We start from the raw sequence: 21,729 nt of genomic DNA, 5'->3' as shown, positions 1-21,729 counted from the left end.
GTTTTTATGTATTTACTGTGTTTTGACTGCTGGCAGCCTCAGCATGGAGCTCTAAGGAGAAATCTGTGGATTGATTCTTTCAGAAGACTCTGAATAAACAGAATCAGACTTTGTTCTGTGTTTTGTGAGACGGAGATGGGCCAGAAACAAATCTACTTCAAACCCAGAACCCGCTAACTTCAAATATCCTGCGGTTTTCACATCTGAACAAATTTACTGCCAAATTTATTCAGAAATAAGGACCAAACAACAAACCTTCACACGACCATAGTATCTGGAAATTCATCTTTAAAAAGGCTCCAACTTTGGATATATTCTCGATTGTAATCATCAGACATGAAAAATCCCCAAATTGTCCTTTGACAGAATTTATTAATGTTTGTTCTTGGATCCAGCTGAAAATAAAAAAATAAAATTTATCACTGCAGTGTTTCAAAGTAACACAACCATATAAAACCTGCTGAGGCCATGTTTATGTGGAGTTATTATAAGTTTAGTTCTTCTTTGCAGCCAGAAGGTGGCAGCAAAATCTTACTTTTGAGCCAGCACCTTATGATGAGCCATATCAAAAACACAACACGTCTTTGTTGTTCCAGTGCAGCTGTTTCCCACATTTCAAACATCCGAACTGTTAGTGTTTGCTAAAGAACAGGTTCCTGCTGTGTTCCCAAAGCTTTTCACTCATCAGAACCACATACTGGACTAAATAAATGAATTAAATACTCACCACTCCTCGTCTTAAAGCGCATCACACTGTGTTTAACCTGAGGTCTCTGATCTGACTGCACAGTTTAGCATTTAAAAACCTCCAGCAGGGGTCAGTGTTGGCCTGACTCTGGATCAGCTCTTCTTCATGTGTTTGCAGGAGCCTTGTCTGTCTCCTGTGTTTTTCTTTTTGTTTGTTGCTGTTCTCTCCCTGAGAGTCTTTGATCGGAGGCCTGACAGGAGCCAGACAGAAAAAGCCAAATACGTAACGTCCGAGAAGAGCCACAAATAGCAGAAAATGTTTCCGTCATAACAGTTTGACATTTGTGTTTATTCCTTTTATTCCTAGTTCAGGCTAAATAAAAACAAAACAAAAACGTGAATCATTTAACAGGGCGACAGATGCACGACTCTTGGTTGTTTTTGTCTTTTTCTTCCTGATTGTACAGACGCAGCAGGAAAACTAATCCCATTAATAATTCAGATCATTAGAAAAAGGCTTTGTGCTAACTTCTCCTGCCTAGAGTGATTTTATCAGGGGGAGAGAGACTCTCAACAAAAGGCGTCATCATGTATGTATAAATATTTAATGTAATTATGGTGCATTCGTGCAGAAGAAGTCAAAAAAGGCTGTGAGTGTAGTGACATTATTCCACTTCACAGGAAATTAAATGACTTTAGCAACTGGAGGGGGAGAAATAGTTAAAATCAATTTAAGACAATTTGTTTGTAAAAGAAAAAAAATCTTTTCTGAAAGTGAAAAAAAATTGAGCGTCAGTGGAATCTGACAAATCCCACAACAAAACTGTTTCTTACAAATGATTTACTTTTATTATTTCATCTCATAAAACACAACAATGTTTGGATGCCTGGGAACAAGAAGCCTGGTGAAAAATAAATACAATACAATTTTTTAAAAAAAATTATAAGTCTGAAAAACTGAAAAAGACGAACAGAAAATTATTGGCTCTGCAGGTGCCGTTTCCAAAAAGACAAAAAACTCCTTATCAGTGCTTTAATAGATTGATCTCAAAAACATGCTTCTTAAAAACAAGTAGAAAATAGAATATGTTTTTTTTTGTGTAAAAGCAGCTCAGGATGATTAGATTTTCTGCAGGTACCAGTGGGAGGAATCCTTTCTTCTTATTTATTTTTAAGGAGTTTTTCCATCAATAAAATCTTTGATCAGCCAGTGTAGTGACATGATTTCACCTGTTCTTCTGCACAAATTCTTGCAAGTGTCAGTTTTTTTGATTGTGATGCAGCAAAGTGTCTTTTCTGTGTTATTTTAATTTACTGACTAATCTCTAGAAAGTTGCTGCGAGATGGGAAAGGTTTGTTTTTCTTTCTTTTTTTTTCCTGAGGCTGAATTTCCAGCTAAATGACCAGTGACAGGAAGCGTTTGTTCACAGGGAGGGCTGTTAAATGACTGCAGTGAACTCTCTGTCTGTCCGGCCACGGCGTCCTGCGGCTGAATGGATGTTTGAAACCTAATTTTCACAAGTGGCCGGTGAGCGGTGCCACATGTTAACCCGGCGTTGTACAGAATGGCCCAGATTCTCGGTCCAGACGTGCCGCAGCCTTGACTGGAGGCCTTTTCTTTAAGGGCGGGCTGCAGGGCTGAAGAAAGAGGTCTCGCCATCGATTGATTTTCCTCACTTGCACTTGCCTGTATCCCACGCTTCAGGAGGCTCGGGAGCAGCCATTGATTGAGAGGCCACGCTGGTCATTCTTCCTTTTTCTTCAAGACTTCCTCAATGAGCTGCTGTCTGTGTCCTACAGTAAATAACACAATGTGGGGACATATAAGGAGGCTCCGTACGGATCCTGCTGATTGTTGACGACTTTTACAGGCTCCTGGTGGCTTTTGTTTACGTGCATCACATGACATAACTATAATAAGTCAGGAGTCTCAGCTGCTGCCTGAAAAATCACAGCTCACATGTGAAAGTGTATTTAAGACCACATGTGCAGATATCACTCCCTCTTTGTCTGGGGATGTAGACCAAGTGGTCCAGGGAAGAAAACCGTCTCCAGCCTGGTCAGAAAAATGATGAAATTGACAGAAACACCTGCCAGTGTCTAAGTTTGTCCTTTGAGTTGGTGTCATGTTGTCGTTTGTGTTTCAGGTACATGTTCGCTCAGGGACAGAGAGTCTGGAAACGCTGGAAAAGAAGATATTTTGTTCTGGTTCAGGTGAGAAAGTGAGCTCCGATGACATATATTGATTTATGATCGATTAGTGTATTGGTCCTGAAGATCAGAGATGCACCACGGGGACTAAAGGTTCAGGGTGGAACTGAAATAAATCTCCAGAAGAAAAGTGTTTGAGTATTTGACGTGTATTAGATTGAAGCTTCAGCCTTCGCACTGAAGCGTCGCTCTTCCAGAAACTCTCATTTCATGTTTCGATTTTGCAGCGAGGAGGCGATCGAAAGAGAAAAATAAAATCTACTCTAAAGGCTTTTTACATCCCATCTGAACACAAGAGTCCCACTAAAGCAAAGTTAATTAAGTTTTGGAAATTGGAACATTATTGCACTTTTTCTTTTGAGCACAGTGATCTCAGGATCTTTGAGGGCAAGGGCAAACATCTACATGAAAATTTAGTTTCCTTTGTGAAGTAAAAGTCTGTTTTGAAAGCGCTTTAAATACATTAAGAGACTGAGTGTCACTTAAGCCTCATTGATTTCAGCTGATGATGTGAATGGTTGTTTAGAGTTTGGTAGTGACTCTTCTCTTCTAAAGGTGTGAAAAATATTCTGGCTGGGGTTTTTTAAACTTTTGTGTGAATCACTGCCTGAGAGTGTTGGACAAATTGAGCCCAGTAAGGAAATGATTTTCCCAGTTTGGGGACCAGGATGAACTGAAAACCCACCTGGGAGAAAAACTTTATGCCAGAGCTGAACCTGAAATCCCTGCAGAAGATTCAACATCTGGTGGAAAACCTGAAACCAGTAGAGTGTAGGCTGTTCCAGCTGCAGGCTGATGTGGACTTCAGGTGTCATCTGTCCCCAAACCTTGACCCATTGAATCCCTCCTCATGTGAAACTTGGCAAAAAAAAAAGAAATCAGCTTCAGTTTGCAGTTGGACTGTTGACTGTTGTTCACATCAACAGGAAAGAAACCTTCAAAATGACCTGCTGCGTTTTACTAATTTTCTTTATCACACACTGGAGCGTTCGGCAGCTAAAGAGCCAGAGATGGTGGAGACCAAAATCTGTCTTACAGCTGAAATTAGCATTAAGAGTTGCAGCTCATCACCGTGTCTTTGTCCTGCAGGTGAGTCAGTACACGTTCGCCATGTGCAGCTACAGGGAGAAGAAGGCCGAGCCCCAGGAGCTGATGCAGCTGGAGGGCTACACGGTGGACTACTGCGACCCACAGCCAGGTGGGTGCACCTGAGCTGAGCTGAAGGGACATCATCACACAGACAGCCTGGTCTTAGCACGTTTAACTTCATGTGTTGAGCAGTGGTTATGAAATGTGAATGTTATTTTGGAAAAATCAGAAACACAAAAGATTTGAGAGAAAAAATGAGGCACCCACTGAACGTGGTTTTTACTTCTTCATGAATTAGATTAATTGAATTTCAAAAACAGCCTCTAATGAAGAAAAGGACAATAGGACATTAAAACATTTAACAGTAAAACCAGTAACACAACACATGACCAGTCTTCAGCCTGATGTAAGGGTTTCTTAGCGTTTCATTATGTTGGTTGATCTTTATAGCATTTGGTGCAGAGCCTTGTACTTTTTACTCTTCCTCCTCCTCAGGTCTGCAGGGCGGCCGGGTGTTCTTTAACGCCGTGAAGGAGGGCGACCTGGTCATGTTCGCCTGTGATGACGAGCAGGATCGGGTGCTGTGGGTTCAGGCTATGTACCGAGCCACCGGACAGTCCTACAAACCGGTCCCCCCGCCACAGAACAAAACCATGAACTGCAGAGGAGGAAACCAGAAAGCGGCGTCTCCGATCAGTAGGTTCTGATTCTGACTGAAACGAAACAAAAGCAGGAGAATTAAAAGAAAAACATTCACTGTAGCTCCACTGCTCATTTTACCATGGTTACAGCCGTCTCCATCTTTGCAGTGTGTGGTTACTATGGTTACAGCCGTCTCCATCTTTGCAGTGTGTGGTTACCATGGTTACAGCCGTCTCCATCTTTGCAGTGTGTGGTTACTATGGTTACAGCCGTCTCCATCTTTGCAGTGTGTGGTTACTATGGTTACAGCCGTCTCCATCTTTGCAGTGTGTGGTTACTATGGTTACAGCCGTCTCCATCTTTGCAGTGTGTGGTTACTATGGTTACAGCCGTCTCCATCTTTGCAGTGTGTGGTTACTATGGTTACAGCCGTCTCCATCTTTGCAGTGTGTGGTTACTATGGTTACAGCCGTCTCCATCTTTGCAGTGTGTGGTTACTATGGTTACAGCCCTCTCCATCTTTGCAGTGTGGGGTTACTATGGTTACAGCCGTCTCCATCTCTGCAGTGTGCGGTTACCATGGTTACAATTGTCTCCATGTTTTTGCAGTGTACAGTTATCATGTTTGAAGGTTCTCTCGATGCTGGACTCACACTGTCTTGGTTTTAGGCTTTTGGTTCTTTTCTTTGCATGTTGGATGCAGGTGGGTTGTCATGTGGTTCTGATACGTATTTTTTAACTTAGAGAAGATGAATTAATTTGTGTTTCACATCATCAGGTCTGCAGCAAACATGACAAAACACCTTAAGCATATTTAATATTTTCACATTGTTTTAACTTTTTTCTTTCCTTCCCTTTCTCCCTCTCAGTTGTTTTTGATTGCTCCCTTTCTCAACATTTCCTCGCTCCATCTGCCCTTCCTTCACTTCGTTTCTGAATTGATCCATTTCCATTTCTTCATTAAAGTTTTAGTCGACCCTGGGTTGAAAAACATTGGAACTGTCCTTATTAGAGACACATCAGGACTGAAATTTGGTTTATTTGCAGAGTGCTGATTGGTTGCAGGTGCACACACACACACAGCAGGAGGTGGATTGAAACAGGTTACCAGTGTGCAGTTTGTGCCTCTGTGAGAGAGACAACACACTGGGAGAGATGGAAAAAAGGATGAAGAGAATGACAAAGACACAAAAGGAGGGACGCTGCTTCTTCAGGACAACACACACCACATTTCTTTTTCTTTTTCCTCTCTCTCTCATTTTCTGCCTTAGATCATCTCTCTTTCTTCATCTTCCATCAAAATTTAGTCCAGTTTATTTCTTCTTCTCATGTTTTTTCTTCACACTTTCATTCATCTTTTTCCATCTGCTTCTTCTGTCACTCCTCTTTCTTCCTTTATTCAGTGTTTTCTCTCTTCCACCTTTAGTCTCTTCTCCTTTTGTTTCTGTGAAGATTTCTTGCTGACAAATGAAGCTCGAATGTTAAATATTTTAAACTGTACATAGTTTGCATCTTTAGATTAGATTAGATAAGATAAACTTTATTGATCCACAAGGGAAATTCCTTTTTCAAGACTTTGCGGCTTCTCTTCGGTGCCAACAAGTAAAACTGTTAAACTATTAAAAAATTTCTCTGCAGCGCTCCCAGTGGCCAAAATCTCTAAAGGTACTTTTAGGTTTTTCCTTTTTTCCCCAATATTTATTTATACTCCTTTCTTTCTCCCTTTGCTTTCTTTCATGCGGTTTTCTTCTTGCAGGTCTTCTCTTTCATCTACAAATCATTTTATTTATTAGCGGGGTGTGGAGGGCGTCGGTGTGTGCGTGTTTGCCGGCCTCCCAGGCGAGCATTGTGACATGAAGAGCCTCACACTGAGAGCTGATTAGGGCAGTATTTGTGTAATGTGGTGCGGCACCGGCCCGTTCTCACCACCACTTGTTAGCGTTTAATGGAACAGATTGAAGCGCTAATGGTGAGAGGTGCTGACATGCTGTTTGCAGGGGGAAATAGAAGGTGTCCCTGAAATAGCTCTTAACTGGATGCTAAGTACCTGTGTGTGTGTGTGTGTGTGTGTGTGTGTGTGTGAGCTGCTCTCTCTCTTTAACAGTGATTGTGTTGTGAATCTGCTTCTTTGCAGCCATTTCTCATATCACTGTAAAACTGAGGTTAAATTACACTAATGACTGGTATGTGCACACTGAACACTGATACACAACCACACACACACAAACTAAGATGAGTTATTTACCCTGAATAAAGTTGTACTTCCTGAGCGACTCCATGTAAACACATGTGGTTTTGAACACAAAAGAGCCGTTCTTCTTCTTCTCCTTCTTCTTCTTCTCCTTGTCTGTTAAATATTAATAACTCAGGTGAGACGGTGACAGCAACACCTTCCCTTTGTCTGTTTTCAGCTCCATGTGTTGGGGCACAAAGAGCGAGCAGGCGGCGTCGACATCACGTTTTATTGAGCGGCGTGTGAGAGCGAGTAATGAGGCTGTTTGCAGGTGGACGTCGTGTCGGAGGCTCAGAGAGAGCAGGCTGCTGAATGAATCCTCAGCTTCCTTTTTCACCTGATGTCCGGATTTTTATTTGGAACAACAAACCATTTTGTTCTTCCCGCAGACACACTCACACCCTCTGTTAAATTACAATATGTGCAACGGTGACGATCACTAGCAGTGGTATCAGTGAACTTTTGACTGAGGTTGAGTAAATCCCGTTCCGTCACAAAGACAGGCAGGTTTAGAGACTCGAATCTTCCTCTTAATGTGTGTAAAGTTTAGCTGTTACTGGAGATGAACACACACGGTACAACTAAAGGCAGATTTATCCTGCGGTGCTGTGTTGATGTAAATCTGCTGCTCATGTCCACGAGGTTTCTGTGCCTAGAAAAGCAAAATGCTGGATTATAAAGAATCATTTCCGTTGCAGCTGCACGTGTGTGAAATATATTCAGATATTTATGCAGACACCCTGGGGTGCACGTACGCATGTTTGATTCTCACCTTTAGGACTTTGTTTGCACCGAGGAGACTTTTGTCTTTGATTCGTTTTTAAGATATGACAAATTTTTAATGTCCTTCATGAGCATTTATTTATGTTTATATTATATATGTGTTTTCATCTCCTCAGGTTCCAGCATTAAACAACCTCTTTAATCATTTCTGACTGACATGGAAAAACTAAGGCAGCTTGAGGCGGTTCCTGCTGCGGTCAGAAGACCGAAGATACCAACAATGACATCACGAGAAAAGTCAAAAGAACCGTGACGTTCTTCACGTTGTGTTTTCTCAGTGAAAAGACTGGTGACCTTATTTAAGGAAAAAAGATGGAAAGTAACAAAGGAAGGGGAAAAAAAACGTTTTGAGAAGAAGAAGAACGAGGCCTTTAGGTTTTACTGCTTTGTGAGCAGATTTCAACAGGTGGCCTTCGTGATGTTCGTTGCTCTGAAGTGAAAAGTGTAAAGAAAAGGACAAACTCCAGCAGGCTTCGCCTTCACTGCCTGTTCTGTGCAGCCAGCGGATCACATGGACCAGGTTCAGACTGAGTCCAAACAAGTGAAATCAGCAGCAGCTGCAGGGACGTTTGGCTGTGGCCTCTGACCTGAAATCCACTTTTATCTCACGGACCGTGACTTCTGTCTGCAGTATCACCGGACGGGCCTGCTGGGGGTCGGGACTCACACCTTAAGGTGTTTTTCGCCGATGTTTACACCTGTCAGTTGTGTTTTTGAAGAAGCAGGTGGTCAGTTTCACAACGAGGATGATCCTGAGGAGTGACGCCAAGCTGTCCGTTCGTCTTAACCTTCCTCAAACACGGCAGAGCGGCCGAGGACGTGTCTGTGCTCTCATCTCAAACTTTTCCCTGAGTTTGTCCATTTGCGCCGTGCGCGGCGAGAAGCCTCGCTCAGCCAGACGGAGGCTGATGGGCTTGTCCGTCCTCATCTTCGTCTGCGCCGCCACGCTCCGACAGGCAGATCAAGTCACACACTCAAACACTCTCCGTCCTCCTGCTCCTCGTCTGCATCAATAACCTGCCATCAGCGGCCGCCGCCACCTCTCAGAGCAGGATGTCACATAGATGTGACTGTTGCCGTGACGATACCGACGGAGCCCAGACAAGATGGATATGGAGAGATCGAGCAGAGAAAACTACCCCCACCCTCCTACCCCAACACACACACACACACACACACACACACACAGCCCTCAACATCCTCACTCATTTTGTGAATAGGATACCAAGACGTGCTCGAACCGCATCACAACATGACTCGTTACAAGTTGTTGGTTTGTGGGTTTTCCTTGGATTATTGACCGAACTTAGACTGCGAGTGCCACTAACTGGGTAAGACCACTAGTTAGGTATTTTTCCACAGACACTTCAAGCGCCTGAAGCAGCAGATGATAACGAGGCTTTGGGGTCAGACTAAACAGAAAACGTAAAAATAAAAGAAACAGAAGAGGCACATGGCGTCCTGGCCTGAGCAAACCTGGGTTCATTTCCAGTCCTTTCAGGCCTTCCTGTTAATGGCCCCGCCAAATGAAAAGCCTAACACTCTCCACTCTGCTTTTATTGTGGGAGTACATTTCGGGATGGGAAGTTTCTGAGTGCGACACATGGGACCACAAAAGAACGCGGCTCGCCGAAGAATGCTGGCGCTGTTTCCACGCCTGCGGCCTCGTGCTTGAGACGACCATTAGTGATCGCTTTTTATTAACGCTGCCATTTTGTTTTTGTCTGGACACAGAGAAGCCCGCAAGGACTCTCAGACATTTGAGTTTCGTCGCCCCCTCCTCCATCCTTTCTTTGTCGCTTTTGTCCAAAAGAGAAAAAAGGCAGCAAAAGTGAAATGTTCACAATCAACTTCCAATCAACGCTCTTCTCCTTTCCTTCCTTCAGATTCTCCCACCTCTCTGTCTCTGGCTGCCCTTTGGCTGCAGTGGCCTGTTTTCCCTCTGTCCGATTCCAATGTAGGTCATTTTACATTCGTTACATCCAAATAAACGGGATTGGTCCTTAATGTAATTTGTAGGAAAGACAGGGAGTGAAGGACGCGACTCCAAAGAAAACGAGACAAAGAGATATAGATTAGTGCTGATAATAAGAGGAAGGGTCGGGAGGGGGAGTATTGATTGGGCAACAGACGGCGGAGGAGTGATGTTGATCCGTGTCAAGTCCAACTTTCAGCTATTATCTCCTGAGTGTGTGTGTTCGTGTGTGTGTGTGTGTGTTAAAGAAGGGGGGATGTGTGTGAATGAGTGTGTCTGACAGAAAATATGGATTGATGTCACACACAGATGCTGCCTCTGCTCCCAACTCACTGCAGGTTTTCTGTGTTTTTCCATACGTTTCAGTAGCTTCATCAGTAGCTGTTTTTACCTGGACCCTGATATTCAATCAGACCCAAACCGCATCATGTGACCACCTCAGTGGTCTGACCTGATCAGAAGGGCTTTCCAAGGGGTGGGGTGGGGGGGGGGGTTAAACCTTTAATAATCCGATTAATAGGAAAATCTTCCTGTTTCCTGACGTGACATTAAGAACGACAGCGTCTGCTTTAAGAAAACATCCTGTAAGGTGAACCGAGAATCACATCGTGCCTGTGTTGAACAAAGTTTGCTCAGGTGTCACGTGACCTACAAAGGTGAAGGTACGTCTGTGATGACACCTGAGCGAACACTGTGACGTGTGGTGGAAAGCTTGGGAAGCTGCTGGGCTTCTGGATTATTATAATCCAAATATTGTTTTGAATATATCAATAGCTGAGGGTGGAGGACGACTAACTCTGGGCACACACACGTGAAAGTCCCTTTATTTCAAGTTTGAAGGAGCAACCGTGTGATTTGTTGCCAGTTTGTGTCTTTTTTAGCCAGTTTTTGCCCATTTTGAGGTTTTGCATCTCTGTCTTTAGTAGTTTTGTGTCTTTGTAGCTGGATTTCATTCACACTTCACCCTCGGGCTCAGACCAGAGATGCTCAGTCTTTTGTTTTCTAGTCATTGATTTTTCACGTGTGTATAATCATTAACTCCATTAATTAATTTCAGACTAATCCACCCAGTTTTCCAGGGTGTGTTTATTTACATAGTGAGTTGGTCTTGACACATTTCCTGCTTTGAGCCTGCTGCAAGTGAAATATCGCATTTCATGAAGCCTGATCTCCTGCTGCAGTCGATCAGGGATGTGTTGCCGTCTTTTGTCTTCCTGGCTGGTTTCTCGACTCCGTGAGTCACTTCCAGTGTTTTCCCTCACATGTCGTCCATGTTGGCGAGTGTTTGGTGTCAGCTGAGCGTCCTGACAGCTTCACAGAGGATCTGTAGCCAACCGAGGTGGGAACTATTAACCACAGCACTGAGAACTGACACTGCCAATGTAGTCCTGTGTGTGTGTGTGTGTGTGTGTGCTCGAACAGAGGCGTAAATGGTTGTGAATCAGATCACATTTATGTAGCACCTCTTTAGCTGTGGTTTAGCTGAGGGGACTACGTAAAGAAATCTGTACAGTCCTCGGTGTCTCTTTTGTTTTTCAGCTCTTTGTTTGTTGCTTCTTCTTCTTCCCCTCGTTTACAAAAACCACCTTCCCAAGACCACAAACTTAAATCTGCTTGGATTGTCCATAAATACAATGATGGTTGTCCTGATGGAGCAGCTTTAATGGTTTCACCTGAAGGGAGCCTTTCATAAGAGTCCATCACCATGTCTGTGTAAGATTCATTTAACAGGTGATCGATATCTGTGTCCAGGAGGTGGACTGTGCTCATCCCCAAGTGTCTGATGTTCCCACCTGTATGTGTCTGTTCCAGTGTGTAGTTGACTTTACAGTGACTTTACTGAGCTGCCACAGACCATCACACCTTTCCTCAGCATTATCGTTTCCAGGTGCTGTAAGAAGCCAGACGTGGTCGATCCAGTGTCTTTTGTCTTTGTCCCACATTCTTCACAGGAGTCTAGATCCAGGGTTTGTTCAAATCCGTGTATCCAGAGGCCACAACATGTGGTGTTACCAGCTCAGTGTGTTGTGTGTGTCTGTAGTGATGCTCATCATGGCCCAGTATCCTCAGGAGTCCATTGATGATAATTCATTGACCACTTGTTGTTTAAATCATGAGCATCTTCCTTTAACGTTAACCGGGTTTTAATCCTACTGGTGTTTCATAGTGCTCTGAAAGTTCCCATATAACCAAACTGAACATCCAGTGTGAGTGTCTACAGGTTTGTGCAGCTCTCAGCCTTTTTCCTCCTTCCCTGTGTGTCCTGTTCAGGTCTGGATCCGTCCCAGCGTCAGGGGGTCGAGGAGCTGATCTCTGCAGCGCCGTGTCGCTTCGACCACGCCGCCCTCTTCACCATTTTACAGAAACACACTCTGCAGCACCGGATGAACGACTCCTTCTCCTGCCTGGTACGTGACACGCTCTCGGCCTCTAGTCCGAGCTCAGTGATTTTTATATATTTATTTATTTATTTATTTATTTTTTAACTCCACGACCCAGAGATCAGCTCTGAGTCAAACCATGTGGGCGAGACTCATGTTCAGTCTGTGAGTTTCTCAGTGTAGCAGCTTTTGGTCTTTGGTCACTGCTGACACAAACTTCAGTTCTTCTTCTGTTGTTCTTTTCAAGGAAGCTTTAAACGTTGGCCGCATGTGGAAAGAGCAGCCACAGAGGAAGTGGAAGCATTTTTCTGAACCGTGTCTGTGTATTTAGTTAGAGACTAACACACTGTTCAAGCTGAAGGGAATGATTCATTGAACTGAATTGACTGAATTGAACATTTTTCAGGAAATATTTTGATAATAGATGAACTGACTCACTGTGGCTCAGTTGTTTGATTAGTCGCAGCCATAGATTATATATGAAAATGCACTTTTTGTGTCGTTCACTTCTTACCGTGTTAATTAAAGCATTCAGTCCTGGCCATGATGTGTAATGTACCACAGGTCGGCATTAAAAGAGGAGGAGGATTCAAGTCAGGTCTGGGTTTTGACCTCAAACTCTAAAAACTATTTTTTCTGTACAGCAGATATTTTTGCACTAATGAAAATAGTTGTATTTAATTGTAAAAATATTTAAAGTTTCTTGTCAAATATCTAAACAAATGCAGGACTGGCTTTGGAAATAGGTTCCACGCACCAATTGGTGCATTTCATTTGTTTTGGTGTGGTCATGAAAGGTGTCCTCTCTTTGGTTCCTGAGCTTTAGATGTTAAAGTGCAGTCAGTGTTCAGATCAGCTCAGTGTCTGCAGATCTACTTCATGTCATTTACTGCTCCCAGCTTCTCAAATGTGAATATTTATTGATTTCATAGTAAACTGAGAAGCTTTTGAGACGCTGGTTGCTCAAAAAGAGATTCCAGGTTTGGTCGTTTGGACTCTGGAAGCCTGTGAAACTAAAAGATGGAGAAAGTGAGAGGAACAGAATGGGCTCTCCCTCTCTCTGTACAGCCTGGGGCCTTCTCACACTGATTGAGGGGATAAACGCTCTAATCAATACTTTCCAAATAGGAACATGACCCTCATGGACAACTGCTGGGTGGGCTCAGTGGAGGAGGGGGAGGAGGCTGAAGCCTAAATCAGTGTGTGGGGGGTGAAGTGAAGGGTTTTGTGTTGTGTGCAACTAAGCAAGAGACATGAACCTCAAACTGTGCAGAAATGCTTCTTATTTAGTTTTAGGTTTTCACCGTTACGGCCGAGGCTTTTGGAACAGGAACGGGTCCAGCTCAGTCCCAGATCTGTTGACTGTGGACGACCCTAAACCCAACAGCTTTGCAGGGTATTATGGTCTGGACAAATGGAGGCTCTGGAAAACAACAGCGTATCTGTCTGTGTAAAGTGTTGCTGTCAACAACATTGAAAACTACATGTTTAACTGACATTTTCTTGGTTTTCATGAAAGACTTGAGGCCTGAAGACTCGACGTGCAGCGTCATTCACCTTCACGTCGCTGAGGCTTTGGCTTTGAAAGCAGCCCTGAGTCTGGCTACGTCAGACGCTGCTCGTTTGCACCGCAGGCACATGATGGCAGCAAAGAGGAGGAGAAAAGACTGATTTGGTTGTTTCTGTGTGGACAGAGGACTTTTCACAACTGACCTGTAAGACACTGGTGTTGGGTGCATGTCCTTTTCTGTCCTTTTCACACGTAATCTGCGTTTTTATCTTGATCCACCTTAATGTGGAGATGATGTGAAGGGAAAAAGCACATGGGCAGCATTTTGAAGCTCCTGGAGCTTTTCTCAGGTTGGTCCTCATCAAGCTTAGAGAACAGGTCCTCCTGCAGACAGATCAGTCCTCGCTGACTCCAGGAAACACATCTGTTTAAACATCTGTCTGTTAGTGTGGTGCAGCAGCTTAAAACACACGCACACGTGTCCAAAAGTTGGGAACCGCCACATTGACTGGGAGCTTTTTGGATGGAAAAAGGTACAGGAGCAGCTACATGGGAGGGAAAATCAACCCTCAATATCAAAAATAAAACTTCTCTGTAGGAGTTGTGATTATAGTGCCTGCAGTGAGACAGTTTTTCTGGCTGCTGAAAGAGACGCCTTGTCCTGTTGCTGCAGCTTCTAAAAAGTTGTGCTTTAAATTTCCACTGTGTCCAATGGAAACTGGGATTTACAGACCAGCAACATGTTTTTGCAGGTTCCAGATGGTTAAATTAGAATTTACATCCCTTTCAACCGATGAACGAACCTTAAAGCTGAAGAATCTTATTAGAGTTTCAACCATTGCCAGTTTTACCAAAGATTAACTGTCTGTTTTTGACCCACTTCATAAAAACCTGAAGGAATCCTCCTGCCCCTGTGGACAACATCCTTCTACTGAAACACCAACTAGGACCGGTCTCGAGGAGTCGGCTCATCCTGACATGTGTTGCATTGTGTTCTCATCTTTTAAAAGCAGTCGAACGAGAAGATCTTCACCAGAGTGACATCTGTGCTGCTTTCATTTCTCTACCTGCCTCACCAGGACTCCTTCCAGCCCTGCAATTAGACCCGTCCATTCACGCCGCCCCTCCAGCTCTTCTCTGCTCAGCCTTTTGTGAGAGCTTGAGGGCTTTGTGTTCCAACCTGAGCCCCTTTTCACCAAACACTCAGAGAAAAGGCCAGTGCCTCGGCGTGGGGGGACATCTGTTGAGAAGTGGCTCGGATTCATGTCATAGACGGGGTCATATTTTATTCACAAAGAGTTGAACCCAACAACAACAACAGTAATTAGGCAGCAATGTAGTTTGTAGCTGGAGCCCAGAGTCCTGCTATCTGGTGATTGAAGGGTTAAATCCTCCAGTGGAGCTGCTGCTGGTCGTCCAGCTCAAAATGTTTTTATTGCATTTGTTTAATCCTGAACCATAAGACAATGTTCACAAATAAGTAGAGTGGAAATGTCTTTAAAGTGAGAGCAAACCACATTAGACCATGTCGGTCCTCAGACCTGCGCCAGGAAAAATCCTCTTTCTGCAGAACCAACAAGAAAGAACTTTATTCTTTGTCCAAACGTTTTGGTTTTCAGTTTGATCCAGAACTCGAAAATTAAAAGTCAACATTCATTTAGACTAATGTGTGTAATCGTTTGAGATACAGGTGAGAGGTTTAAATAGGAGCCAGATCTCGGACATGTTTTATTACATTAAATCCTCTATAGGATGAAAATGAAAGTTTAGACTAGATTAGGTTTTATCAAAACAGGACTCAGGTGGTTTAGCTTCTTCCTTAAAACCTCACTAATCCGTGTTTTAATCAGCAGAAGGAGATCAATACACAGCCCCCGACATATTTACCAGCTTAGAAACAATAAGGTTTGTGGCCAAGCGGCTCAAAAATGGTTAAAAGTGCGTGTTACCATCGTTTCACGTTCCTCCTTCCGTTGGGAGACGCTGTAGCCCAGACACAGCAGAAAGCAGCAGTTACACATCTGTCAGGATTCATTTAGGAAGTGATCAACAGGACAGGGTTTGTTCATCCAGCTGTTATTTAACCTCGTAAATGATGAATGTTGTTTAATTCCTGGTCTTACCGTGCTGTAGTCTAGTGTCACCGTGTTGTTGCAGCACTTGTTTGTTTGTCTTTAGACGACACAGCCTGGTGTGATTAGCATCTTTTGGAGCCTAAAATTGAAAATAAATTTAAGTTTGAACATAAACTGCAAACGTGAAAAGAAAAACTTCCAGAATAACAAAGTGTTGTCATCCCACGATCCTCCGGCTTCCTTCGACGTGCGATGATGGAGTGTGAATGAGCTGGACGCCATCCGAAGACCAGTCTGTAGCCGTCTGTGGTCTTTTAACGTCTTCTGACCCACTTCAGACGAGCTTGACTCTACAAAACATAGACACTTCTCTTTCTCCACCTTTACTTCTGGAGGTCGAGGGCGCAGGTGTCCTGTCCTCGCTTCGGTCCTGATGAGGGTCCTGCTGTCAAATTAGCTTCCTGTGGAGCTCTACCATTACACGCTGTAATATAATCACTCAGCTCTATGCCTGCACACGGTTCAGGCTCCCGCTTCTTTCAAATCGGAGGCTTCCCGGTGATTCACTTACATTTGTGCTAATTAGAGGAATGTGCAGAAGAAGAGAGCGGCTCCAGATTGCATTGCAGTGTTCGCATGGAGACGAACCGCTGACCTCGAAGGAAAAAAGCCAAACCAACCAAAATGTTGGGAGAGATTTACCAATATTTGTGTTTACTGCCTGTTTTTGATTAATGCAGTGGCCATCTGAGAAAATAACTCATCAGTCTGCTGCTAAACAGGATAAACAACAACAACGTTCAGCAGGTAGCAGCCAGTGTTGAGACTTATTATACCGCAGTTTGTTTCTAAGGACCCTTATATCTTGTTTCTAGAGCTATGACAAAATATAAACCCAGCTGTACGGGAACATTAGAATAATTAGCAGCAGGCCCCTGCTATGATGGAGCTCTGTTTTAGTATTACTGTATTTGTGCAGTACCTCTGTGACTCTGTGGATGTTTCGGGTCCTCTTTAATTCATTCTGGTGGATTTTCCAACATGAAATGTGAACAGTCACTTCAGACAGAGGCTCTGGCCTGTGCCCAGTAGGCGTCTTCAGTAGTCCAGCCAAGGGTTTGAACACCAGCCTTGGCCCTTAATTTGCAGACAGGATGGATTTTTTCCTAAGTTTTCTAAAACACAGCCAGTAGTATTTTTATATGTGTGTATTTTTGAGTAAATCTGCTTCCTCTGTGCTTTCGGAAATAGCACATGTAGAACCGTGTCATGTGGCAAAGTGGCAACTCTCCGACTGTTGGGGTCAGATGGATTTTTGGACCAGTAAATGGTTTCACGGGCCATAAAAAGTCTGAGAACCCCCGAGGTAAAACATGACGGATCCTCAGGATGTTCAGCTCGGCTCCCCCCAGGTGCCGAGCAGCGAGCCGGGGTGGTCGCCGCTTCACAACCACACGCTGCTTTCACTTTTTTTTTGGGTGGGGTGGTGGGGGGGGGGGGGGGTCGTGTCATTCCTCGGAGGGAGGCCGCGGATGCTGGCGCTGTGACACGGAGACGTGCAGCTACGGCTGACTGAGCTAACGAGGCAGTTGGCTCGTTAGCCACTAATTGAGCGGTCACCGCCAAGACTGGAGTTCGCCATCTGTTTGTCACAGAGGAACATCTTGTCGCTTCACGCCCGTCGACAGGCCCCTCTCTCTCTCTCTGGTGTGATATTAATAGCTCGGGCTCACAGACGGAGACAGACATGAAGAAAGAAAGAAACCGGAGAGAGAAGACAAACAAACTGGAAACGGAGGGATGGGGAGGAGAGGAGACACTAAAAGGCCTGCAGGGGAGGAATCTACCAGGCCCAGTTTTTCTTCATGGTTATTTAGTGAGTGACACAAATCAAGCGAAACCTTCTCCTGATATTAACCATCCCAACATGTTTTAAAATGCTGTAAATGAGCATAGATCACACATAATATGTGGATTAGATGAAAATGAGTTTAAACTGGGCCTGATGGGTCTTAAAGCTGTGACTCCTCTGACATCATGATTTATTTTTTTTATATTAACGTACAGAATCAGGAACTATCACCCCAAAAATAATCGTTTCATGTTCAGGCATCATGTTTGTCTGCACTGAGGAAGAAACTCAGTATGTTCAGAGTAAAAAAAATAAACCCTTCGCTTTCTAATTTAATATTCTGCAGTTAGACATTAAAAATCCTCTGGTTTCATTAAAATACAAACTGGATGTATTTACTGTCATTTCACTGTGGAAACTGTTTCGTCTTTCAAGCAGCAGAGAATCAGACACTGTATTTTCTCTGCTGCTCCTCTTCTCTCCTGGGCGGCCTGGTGCCGGGCGGAGAGCCACCGTGAGGCAGGGTGTGTGTGTGCGTGTGTGTGTGTGTGCACGCGTGTGTGTGTGTGCGTGCGTGCGTGCGTGCGTGTGTGTGTGCGTGCGCGCGTGTGTGTGCACGTGTGTGTGTGTGTGCGCACATAGGCTCGGTGGAGGTGCTAATTTGTTAATGCCGGTTCCGTGAGGAATCTTAATTAGCGTTGTAGGTTTCATGCCTAATTTAGTGATTACGTGCAGGATGAATGAACTAATGATGTTCCAGTTGTTCCACACCTTCATGCTGCTTCGTTTTCACTCCAGCCAAGAATTAACAGTTGAAGAGTTAACCTTTCCCCCTCTGTGTTTAATTGTGGTAAAGAATCGAGGGGATTTTTATTGCGTCTGTGGCACCGGAAGGTGAATGATGTTGGTTCAAGTCTGTTTACACCTCCAATGGTAACAGGAGGCTTCAGTCAAGCTCAGAACAAACTGCAGTTCATGTTCTCCAGGTAGCTGCACCCTCCCAAGCTCAGGCTGTTTCTCGGGGCCGAAAACCAATTTGATGGTACGATGATGCGTCAACACCGTACTTTTTTAGAGCACACTCAGAAAGTGACCACACCAAAACGACACGGCTGCTGCTGCTGTTGGGTCTTTATCGTCGTAGTCATGAGGCCGATCTGACAGGAAGTCTCGTTAATCTGCTTATTTTATGCAGCACAAAACAAACAGCTGCTGTCACCTGAAGGGAACAACCCACTGCTCCACAGACGATTATTATTAGAATTATTATTTAATACAGCTGTTTATGTGTCAAACAGCTGAAATACAAAGATGTCACTAATACCCTGTGACTGGACAAAAGAAGAAACCTCAGGAAGAGGAACAGACAACACAATATTTAACATATGGACGATGAGAATGACTGAATTACAGACTGTGAATGTAAACTGAGTAAATTGTTGTTCTGTCTTCAGGGTTGGTTCAGTCCTGGTCAAGTGTTTGTCCTGGACGAATACTGTGCTCGGTACGGCGTTCGAGGCTGCCACCGTCACCTGAGCTACCTGAAGGATCTGATGGATTATTCCGAGAACAACGCGCTGATCGACCCCACGCTGCTGCACTACAGCTACGCCTTCTGCGCCTCACACGTCCACGGAAACAGGTACGCCCAGCATTTCTGTCCCGTTAGACTGAGACGAGTCACAGGACGTACCGGTGTGACCACGCGCCTTGTCCTTACAGTGCAAACAACACATCTGGGTGTTTCTGTGGGTGGGAAGCCGGTGTGGGATCTCATTCTTATTCCCCACTTTGACTCCTGCAGTGTACGGGAAGACAATACATTTCATTGAGTGAATTCAGTACAGCACATTTACGGTTACTGTATATGTGCTGTACCAGCCCTGAAATACAATCTCAGAACAGTCGTGTGAACAGACTGCAGTTTGACCTTTAATTTATTCTGTATATCTTCACTGGGCACACATGCTCTTTTTCAGCCACACGCTCAGGCTGCATCCAATGTCTGGACTTCCACACGTTTGCAGATTTTTGGGCACACAGTCCTAAAGTCTGGACTGCAGAGCGCTGTCCAAATCCACGTTTCATCAAGTGCCTTTTCTTCTGCAGTCGTCCAGGAAGTCCAGTCCGGGTGCAGACTTTCACCAGTCATGTGTCCAGCATGTGTGAAGGAAGACTTGTTATACCGCTGCAGCCTTAATGCACCATATGTATTTAAAGACATCTATGTAACTCATGCACTAAGCCTCATGATGAATTAGCTCTTTTATTTGACGTTAAAAGCAAGAAACTGGCTCGGTCAAACTATTATTTCCCAGATTAAATTTGAATAGTGAGGGCGGTGTCTGCAGGACAACGTTCTTGTTACCGATGACAAATAAAGGTTTAACATGGGACAGTGCAACAGCTGGTTGGGCTGAAGCAGAAAAACAACTTGGCTAAGCTAAGTCAGGTGTCCAGACTGTGGCAGAAGGGGGGACAGGTGTGTGCAGGTGTTGCCTGACAACATCTGGAACTCGTTTGCAGCTGCTGTGATGCAGCTCATGGAGGCAAAAATAAATTTCTGACGGTGACGTTTTTCGCTAAGTCATGACTTGAACTCACAGACATGAACCACATGTTTAGGTTCAGTTATTATACGAGACGTCGAGGGCAGTTAGATGTTGTTATATACACCTCCGGTCAAAGTTTGTATCAGAAGAGCCAATGGACATAAAACTCGACTGGTGCTCCTCCTCCTGCGTTGGCTGGACGTCTCTTCAGGGCAGCTCAGCCTCGTCGGCGTTGACCTGCACAGATATGAGCAGCAGCGGCAGCTTTTAGCCACTTGTTCCACTTGTTGGCACCAGCGTCGCTCCAGCAGTTCAGTTCTCCACTTCCCTTCCCAGCAGCCCCTGCTTGACTCCCCGGCTGGTAATTACTGATATCTGTGCTTTCTCTCTTTGTTGACTCATTTAGTCAATTAGAAAGCGCAATGATTAGCTTCCCAAGCTAATCACCAGATATAAATTTGGGGGAGGGGGTGATTTACTGGAATTGGCTTTTTGTCAGTTGGAGCTCTAATTTGAATAATTGATGCCCATTCAGGGCTCCTGGAGCTGCCTGAGTGGGTGTGGATGGGAAAAAGAGGTTTTTGGATGGCTGGCAGGCTCGGAGGTGGAAAAAAAACAAACTTAATTACAGAACTCGAGTTTTCCCCGGAGGGCTGCTCGAAGAGACGAAACTACGGCGGGAGGCAGAGAGGACAAAGAGAGATGCCACAGAACGATCAACAGCCGAGTACTTGACTAATACTTCAAGGCGATTTATTGAGAGAGTATCAGACTGTGCTTTTCTTCAGAAAACTCAGTTCTGACTGAGAGAAACATGTTGGACCTTGATTGAAGATGTAAATATTTTCCTGATATGTGAAAGTCTTTGCTTTGTTGGAGACTCTTTCAAACCTTTAGTGGTCTGAGATCACTTCAGCTATTGGGTCATTTTCAGATGACACCTTAAAGCAGGTTTTCATCTTATGCCGCACTTTGTACTTTGATGAAAGATTTTATCCATAAGTGAATTTTTTTTAGTTTCAGCTGCTGTTTCAGTGTCGTAGGATTGATCAGTCTGAGAAGAGGCTTTAAAGACACAAACGTTTTATGAGCGTGCAACAATAAACCCTCATATCTCTGAAGTTAGTGTCTGGCCTCTGTTCACATGACAGCGGCTGCAACGTGGCACATCTGGGCCTGGTGGACTCTGCTGTTTTACTAGTTTGTGCACACGATTTAGTCACAGGAGCGAAAGAATATGAGCCTGGTCCTGCAGGATTTGATAAAGCAGAAAAATCTCACCCCAGCAAATACGAATGAGCTTTAGAAGCACCGTGCGGGTTGTATGCCCAACGCTTATTTTCTGTGTAGTGGATCCCGTACGGGTTTTGGTAGCAAGAACATCGCCCCTAGTGGCATAACTGGAGTTTGGAGTGTATGTGCGTGTGAAACAGGCGTCAGGCGCACACACCACACGGTGTTTCCGAGGCTGATTTTTACACTGCGATGAGATCCGACTGTCAGGAGCTGTGACTGCCTTTGGACTGGGGTCTGGATTAAAGGAGCATTACAAGAACCAGGGCTGGTGAGGGGAGGGGGGGGGTCCACTTGCCTCCGTCGCCTTCCTCTCACCTGTCACGTCAGATCTCCTTCTCGCCAAGACGTCTACACCTCAGCGACACGAGATGTGACGGGAGCTTTTACCTCCCCAACCCTTCACACAGCAGCCCCCCGTCTCCCGAGGGTGATGGGGGAGGTGG

The 21,729-nt window shown here is 44.5% G+C and overlaps 1 protein-coding gene across 3 annotated transcripts in view; it reads left to right on the top strand.

Annotated features, from left to right (window-relative positions):
• The window catches only part of cadps2 (Ca++-dependent secretion activator 2), a 125,181-nt gene that overhangs the window by 60,347 nt on the left and 43,105 nt on the right, over positions 1–21,729 (top strand). For all 3 annotated transcript variants that reach the window (XM_026312359.1, XM_026312357.1, XM_026312358.1), the window contains exons 9-13: positions 2,835–2,901; positions 3,988–4,096; positions 4,483–4,683; positions 11,892–12,028; positions 18,893–19,080. In XM_026312359.1, coding sequence (XP_026168144.1) covers positions 2,835–2,901; positions 3,988–4,096; positions 4,483–4,683; positions 11,892–12,028; positions 18,893–19,080 — 702 coding nt within the window. The remainder of the gene's footprint in view (positions 1–2,834; positions 2,902–3,987; positions 4,097–4,482; positions 4,684–11,891; positions 12,029–18,892; positions 19,081–21,729) is intronic.

The sequence above is a fragment of the Mastacembelus armatus genome, chromosome 6 (assembly GCF_900324485.2).
Source record: "Mastacembelus armatus chromosome 6, fMasArm1.2, whole genome shotgun sequence".
Lineage (NCBI taxonomy): Eukaryota > Metazoa > Chordata > Actinopteri > Synbranchiformes > Mastacembelidae > Mastacembelus > Mastacembelus armatus.
The sequence above is the reverse complement of the archived record's forward strand: the minus strand, read 5'-3'. Positions and strand labels throughout refer to the sequence as shown.